At 40.9% G+C, this 7,852-nt stretch overlaps 1 protein-coding gene across 4 annotated transcripts in view; it reads right to left on the bottom strand.

Annotated features, from left to right (window-relative positions):
* Positions 1-526: 526 nt before the first annotated feature.
* smpd4 (sphingomyelin phosphodiesterase 4) overlaps positions 527-7,852 on the bottom strand; it is a 21,305-nt gene continuing 13,979 nt past the window's right edge. For all 4 annotated transcript variants that reach the window (XM_025059931.1, XM_017036808.2, XM_017036809.2 and 1 more), the window contains 8 exons: positions 6,510-6,600; positions 6,294-6,394; positions 4,656-4,819; positions 3,169-3,374; positions 2,787-3,017; positions 2,413-2,544; positions 1,444-1,572; positions 527-1,214 (listed from right to left, as the gene is read on the bottom strand). In XM_025059931.1, coding sequence (XP_024915699.1) covers positions 894-1,214; positions 1,444-1,572; positions 2,413-2,544; positions 2,787-3,017; positions 3,169-3,374; positions 4,656-4,819; positions 6,294-6,394; positions 6,510-6,600 — 1,375 coding nt within the window. In that variant the 3' untranslated portion in view covers positions 527-893. The remainder of the gene's footprint in view (positions 1,215-1,443; positions 1,573-2,412; positions 2,545-2,786; positions 3,018-3,168; positions 3,375-4,655; positions 4,820-6,293; positions 6,395-6,509; positions 6,601-7,852) is intronic.

The raw sequence follows: 7,852 nt of genomic DNA, 5'->3' as shown, positions 1-7,852 counted from the left end.
AGGGTTGTGTTTCAAAATTAATTCACAGACGTTAAGACAGAATTTACCTGTCCCATCAAAGGCAAAACAGTTTGGAAACTCTTTGATGTCACTAACTACATCCACATTCAACAAAAAATGTTATATGATGTCATCGATACTAAGGATGCTAGAAACCACATGGAAATTATTTGGCTACTCAGAGCACTGAAGCTACAGGATTTTGGTCACTTCTGTTGACAGTGATCAGAACATCATCTGGATGAAGTGTTCACCAAGTGAAAAGAAGAAGGCAGCTGTGCCTGTGGTGGTGGATTAGCTGCAGAGGACATCAGTGGCTGTGTGTACAACGACCAACAAAGCTGATTCTTCTTCTTGGACTTGCTTGGACTCTTAAAATCAACTGTAACATAAAAGCGCATGGCTAAAATAAACTGAATATTCTCTACTCACTTGACTGGTTGTAAAAAAAACAATAAACTGAATATTCTCTACTCACTTGGCTGGTTGTAAAAAAAACAAAAACAAAAGCAAAAACAAACAACTGTCTTTGTTAATGTCAGTTTTTATAAAAAAAAAACAAAAGCAAAAACAAACAACTGTCTTTGTTCATGTCAGTTTTTATACATTTTCAAACAAAAATGCATTAAAAAAAAGCTGCCACTCCATGACCAAACTGCTGATTCAGACTAAAAACATGTTTAAACCTTTTATGACCAAAATCTTCAGGTCAATCATATTCACTAGGGTCAATGTGAATGTATCATGTGACTGATCATTTGTGTTTATGCGTAAACAGTGAAGATTGTGAAAAAGAAATGCAGCTACTCTAATAAAGGGGACTTTAATGATGATGATGAAGAAGATGACGATGACAATGACGATGTTGTTTACAATCCTGTTCTGGTCAAGTCTTAGTGTGTCTGAAGTCTGTCTGAAAACATTGTCATAAAGAGTCCATACAGGAAGCTGAGGATCAGGATGAGTATAGTACTGGACAAAGGTCCAAAGGACAGCAGCATTCCCAGGATGTAGCAGAGCAGCAGCAGGACAATGGTCCTGTAACTGGCCAGTGGGCGGAGGCTTAGCCGTGGCTGTGAAGACCCCCCCACCCTAGTCCACGACACCGGGCTTTGCTTCAGTTTCCAAACTGAACCAGGATTAGTCAGGAAGTGACGACCCATGCGACCCAAAAAGCCGGGCCGCAAACATAGAGCAGTCATGTGACCTCCAAACTGAAGACAGGAAAAAAAAAATATTTAAATCATCATAACTATTGATTTAAGACTTTTTACAGCTATGTCAAACAATGCATTCAAATAAAAATGTAGCTTAAACTGCTAGCAACTGTAAACAACAGCTCCCAAAGTACAGTAAAGCTCATAAAAGACCAAGAAACACGATAGAAAATATCCAAACAGCTGATGTGACACTGATGACATTAACAATGACAACATCACTCACCCTCTCATTGATGACAGATGAAATCCTGTAGAAGAAGCGGACCAGATGGGGATTTTCAAAGGTCCTGATTGGCTGCAGCTCTGGATCTCCCTGGTACTGGATGTCAAACCTACGCAGTCCGTTTATGACCTGTCCACACAAACACAAGGACTGGATCAGTGTTAGGAACAGCTCGAGTTACAGTCAGTTGGCCTAAGGCAGTGATGCCCTGAGTGGTAGGCGCAGATCAAAGCTGGGTTTTTCCGTTGATTCTGTCAAATGATGACTCTCCTCATGTCAAATCACTAAGACAGACTGCCGACAAAACAATCAAAGTATAATATTAATAATGTAAATACAAAAACTTCACAGATCACTTGCATGGACAGTGGTCCTAGTCAATATTGTGGTGTAGGCAGAAAGATACAACAACTTTAAGGCTGCTGATTTATGAAGAAATTCAAGGAGGGCATGCATAAGTACTTTGTCTTCTCTGTTTCTGAACCAGTGAGTCATTAAGTCACTGGCTGTTTGAACCTTAGTTGGGTTAAACACACTTATTGTGTTGATGCTCGGAGCAGATGTCACAACAGGAGGATTGACTTGACTTTACTGATGGACTTAACACTGCTGCTCCTTTCTGTCTCCCCTCTTCCCTCCTACTTCTCCTCTTCCCCTTCACTCTTCCTTTCTCCTCCTCCTCTTCTCTCTCTACCCTCAGAAAAATACTTTGGACCTTTGGACTGTACTTTGAGTATAAGTATGTGTCCACCTGTGTCTTGTCTGGAAAGCCTAAAAATAGTCAAACATCTGTCTTCTCTACAGTCAGAAAGTCTTTTATGCTCTGACATTTTAGCATGTGATTTGGAGTAAATATTCTACAGAAGGATTCACTGCAGCTGCTTTGGATTAAGTTTACTACTGGTAAAGCTGTGACAAATGATGGCTGGCCTGCAGGTGTGTGCTCTAAGGTCAAGTTCAGGGTCAGACCTGTTTTCGGCCCAGATCAGTCAAGACCAGTCCGTCTTCTCTTTGGATGCAGTCAGGCAGTTGTTTACAGTTTCCTTCATCCTGACTTGAAGCCAGATTGGAGACGAATTGAGTCACATGACCCTGGTTTAACTGAAACACAGACAGAATGTCAGAATCTACAAAAGCAAGCTAACAGTTTGCTCAGAGAAGCTACCTTTACCACCTATAATACCACAGGTAGGCAGAATAGCACAAAAGTGTAGTGTAGCTAAAAGTTGGTCAAAATCATCTTCCAGATACTGGAATGTTGTGGAATCATGGCCAATTAACAGCTAACATTTAGCAACATATGCTAAAAGTCATGTATATATGTAAGAAAAGCAGGTCCTTACTTTGAAGATGACACACAGGCTCTCCAGAGCTTTTTCCAGGAACTCGTGGGTCTTCTTCAGACACTCGCCACTCTCCTCTGGTTCTGACCCACTAAAGGTCCCATTGAGTTCCGAAGAACCAAGTCCTAACCAGGACAGGAATGAGGAGGAGGTTGTAAGCTCACTGGACTGGTCTGAGATCCTCTGAGCAGTTTGTCTGGACTGAGCAATAATCTGGATCAACCTTGTCACCTAAATACCGAATAGAATCAAGAATCAAGTCCAGAATCACTGCTTAGATCTAACCAGAACACATATATTGACACTCTCACAATCATTTCCATAACCATTCCTGATGACATGCAAGAATTCAAGTTCTGTTTAATGCTGACAATGAACTTACAGCTGCTCTTAGCTCAGTACCAAACATCTGCTGGTACCGACAGTCCTGTCCTTCCATAGCATAGACATGGCTCTTGACTCTGAAAACGGCATCTGGCACAACCTTGTGGCGAGATGACAGATAACTTCCTCCTTGACTCGGTGACATGAGGCCACGGGTCTGACGATGGTGGAGGACGTGTTCTGGTTGCAGGAACATCTGTTCACCTGGACAAAGGCAGAGACAGAAACATCTGTTCTCAGTATGGTTTAGAGCAGTGGTCCCCAACCCCCCTGTGTCAATTGGTACCGGGCCGCACAGAGAAAATGCATAACTTACATTATTATCAGATTCTGAATGATGTTTCATTTTGGAAAAATACTGGATTCTCTTTGCCGCATCTATGACTCACACTTGATACATGACAAGATACCTGCTTCACATGTCATTACATACATCCGCTACCGTCTGAAAAGGTCTGCTCTGGCCGGCAACACATAACACATTGCCGCTATATTGAAAGCCCAAGCTAACAAAATGAACAGAAAAAGATCTTTGGAGAGTTTCCTTGTGCACGGTTAAAGAGCCAGTGAGAAGACAGAAAACGAACCTATGTATTCAAAGAAAAAGAAAGCTGCATTAAGCTGACAATTCCCACTGACGAGTCCAACTTTGTTCGTCAAAGTACAGGTAAAAACACATTAACTAGATTAAATTGCTATTATGCTTTCGTAACGTAACACTGTTACAAGACAGGTTCAGCTTTTCAGTGTAATTGTGAAGTGACACATTTTTTTATTTTATCTTTCTTTATCTTGATCTTTCTACCAAAGATTTTCTCCCTTTGGTAGAAAAGGTAAAAATATAGTCAAAGTTTTAAAGAAGAGTAACACAAATAAAATATTACAGAACAGATGTAGATGTTGGTCAGAGGTTTACTAAACACAGCCCAAAAGGTAAAAATATAGTCAAAGTTTTAAAAAAAATAAAATATTACAGAACAGATTAGATGTAGATGTTGGTCAGAGGTTTAATAAACACAGCCCAGGATCAGGAATGTTTTCATGAATATTGGGCAAGTAAACATTGAGTTAAAGGGGATACGGTGGCTTAGTGGTTAAGGAAGCGGACTTGGGTCCAGAAGTTTGCAGGTTCGAATCCACTGAGGTACCGTCCCTATTGATCTGCGACTCCATGTCATGCCATCTCACCGATATTGTCAATACCCAAAGCAAACTAATGCGGGGCTTGCCATCAACACATCCGGCGAACACACATCCACCAAGACAGGGAGGCAATGCCGGCTTACAGATTGTGGATGCCTGGTCTAAGGTATCAGTCTCAAGTGTCATCCAAGCTTTCACGAGTGCCGGAATCATCACTAAACAACCAATGAACATCAATGAGACTGACTCGGATAATGACGAGAGGGATCCCGGTATGCTTGATTGACTGCTGCCTTATGTATGAAAAATACGGTACTTGATCTTGTTGCTCAGTCTGCTCACCTCTGAGGATCATTTCTGACAGGTTGGGCTGGGCAAAGACTTTGCAGGCCCTGAAGACCATCAGAGCATTCTTGGCATTGACTAAGTCCGTCCTGAGGACCCGATTCAGGAAAGCCTGGAACATTTTGGTAAACATGAGAAGGTTTTCCTGCACAAACCCCTCCCTGCGGACACAGAAGAAACATCAAGTCAACAAACCTGTCAATCAAAGGACAAACCATGTTCCTTAGCAGCAGCATCTATACAAAAACAACTGGGCAGTATATGGACAATAGTGTATATAAATACAGTATATCTGATACAGCAAATAAACTGAGACATTATCATTGATGTCAACATGTGTGTGATCTAGGTCATCTTTAAATGTCTGAATTGTTTTTCACAGACCAGTTTTTAAGGTGTGGTGGATAGATACAACTAATTGAAATGATACAACCAACATAAAAACTGGTATTTTCTAAATATATTAATAAACGTTAAGCCACTGCGTATGCAACTTTATTAGCAGCGTCCTCGTAACAATCGTGCTTCTTCTGTCTTCTCACTGCCTCTTTTACCCGGCACAAGGAAACTTTCCAAAGACGTTTGTTTCCTGTTCATTTTGGTAACTTGGTGGTTTTAATTTAGCAGTGATGTATTATGTATGTGTTATCGGCCAGAGCAGACCTTTTAAGAAGGTAGCGGATGTAGGTAAGACATGTGACTGAGGCAAGCATCTTGACATGCATCAAGTGTGAGTCATAGACAGATGCGCCAGAAATATACTGTTTTTGTTTTGTTTTGTTTTTTCAAAATAAAACATAGCTCAGAATCAAATAAGTAATACGGAAAAAAATGTAAGTTGTGCATTCTTTCTGTGCAGTTCGGTACCAATTGACCCATGGACCAGTGCCACTGCGCAGCCCGGGGGTTGGGGACCACTATTCTAGAATGACAGTGATCTAAGTCATATAGAACGACTTTCATAAATGTCTTGTCTTTCTGTCTTTAACTTCATTCTGCTCTGTTCCAAGCCAGCACACAGTTTAACACCCTTTTTAATTACGTATGATTAATTACCAGGGAAGCACCGATGGCAAAAAAAAAAAAAAAAATGGGCTGATAACAGTGTTTTTTTCTGTTATTTATTCCCTCTTTTGTGCCATTTAGATATTACTTGACTGTATTAAAAGTCTCTTCATAATACGACCCTTGACTGAGCACAAATTCAGACAACTCTATGACACAAAAACAACCTTTAGTGTCAATTTTTAGTTGACATTTAAGATAAGTTCAAGATAGTTCTCATGATAATGTCATCTTCACAGACTGATAACTAATCAGTGACTACCTACATTCTCCCATTGAAAAATATTTTTGTGAAAACTAAAATAATATCAAATGTAAAAACAATACGAAAATAAAGTATGTCATTAACATAAATGATTCTATATTCACTTGGGTTTTTTTTCACTTCATTAGTTTTTCTAAACTCACAAGAAAAAGTTTATTTACATGTCTTTTTTGTGTGGGGAAAACATTTTTTGTATCTTAAGAACCCCCAGTGGCAGCGCACCACACTTTGGGAACCCCTGATCTATAGAACAAAAATTTCAGGATGTGATTTTTGGACCATGTGGTTCAAATCAGAGAACAAACCATTTGTCTGGAACACCTCTGTTCTGCTGGGACGACAGGGGACTGATATTCTCTCCTGTGTATCTCCATGGCTGGATGTAGCTCAGCCATGTCTCCAACACCTACACAGACACAGAAACGCACTAAAATAAATACATATTTATTCCTATATATTCTACAGACCAATAAATCTTAAAAAGACACGGGTGTGTGTATACGTGCGTGTGCGTGACATACAGCTCTGAAGGAGGCATCCAGAGGCCAATGACCAAAACAATGCTGGAGAAACAGGTAGAGCTTCTGCTGGACAAATCGCTGCACCACCACTCTGACAAAAGACAAGGAGAAGCTTTAGAGCTGCTATGTAATCATAACAAGGAAACCAACTCAATATTGTTAAAAAAAGCTAATGATGGCAGCTAACATGGCTAAAGGCTAACCAGGACTGCTGAGTGTTAACTCAAAAGTAGTTTGAACTCTAGCAAAATAATAGGATAATAAATAATAATAATATAAGTTAGCCATTGCTATTGCTAAAAAACATATTCCAGAAAGCTGAAAAAAAATGCACACAGTAAAAACAACTACAGTAGCAAACTTTTCTAGCAAATATTTTCTCCTTTTGGTAGAAAGGTTAAAAATATAGTCAATATAGGGAGAAGAAACAGAAATCAAATATTAAAGAACAGAATGGATGTTGGTCAGAGGATTAATAAACACAGCCTAGGACCAGGAATGTCCTACCATAAATGTGACATTTTCATGAATATTGGGCAACTAAAAATAGAGTTAAACAACCATTAATAAATCATGTCAAAGGTTAGGACTGACACATTTGAACCTATTTTCTCCTACTTTAACTGGGGCTCAGTGAACACTACACATCGTTTAATGGTCAAGCACTTCAAACTAAATATAACCCACCAGCAGCTGCTGTATTTTTCTAAAGTAAAAAGGTGGAGTGGGGGGGTCACGTGATGCACTCTACGTGAGAGGACTTACTTCGCCATCCTTCTGTTCTTTATGCCGACTTCATCACATTTTTAACAACTAAACGTCAGTTATTTATAATTATTTTGACCACTAAGGGTATTCGAAAGTCCTGCCTCAGGTGGAGGAGTTCAAATATCTGGGGTCTTGTTCACGAGTGAGGGTAGGATCGAGCGTGAGATTGACAGGCGGATCGGTGCTGCGGCCGCAGTAATGCGGTCGCTGTATCGGTCCGTTGTGGTGAAGAAGGAGCTGAGCCGAAAGGCGAAGCTCTCAATTTACCGGTCAATCTACGTTCCTACCCTCACCTATGGTCATGAGTTGTGGGTCATGACCGAAAGAACGAGATCAAGGATTCAAGCGGCTGAAATGAGCTTTCTCCGCAGGGTGGCAGAGCGCTCCCTTAGAGATAGGGTGAGGAGCTCTGTCACGCGGGAGGAGCTCGAAGTAGAGCCGCTGCTCCTCCACATCGAGAGGAGTCAGCTGAGGTGGCTTGGGCATTTACATCGCATGCCCCCCGGACGCCTCCCTCGGGAGGTGCTCGGGTGCCGTCCCTCTGGGAAGAGACCCAGGGGAAGACCTAGGACACG

This window comes from Cynoglossus semilaevis, chromosome 11 (genome assembly GCF_000523025.1).
Source record: "Cynoglossus semilaevis isolate Cse_v1.0 chromosome 11, Cse_v1.0, whole genome shotgun sequence".
In the NCBI taxonomy this organism is placed as follows: Eukaryota; Metazoa; Chordata; class Actinopteri; order Pleuronectiformes; family Cynoglossidae; genus Cynoglossus; species Cynoglossus semilaevis.
This window is presented reverse-complemented; position numbering and strand designations above follow the sequence as displayed.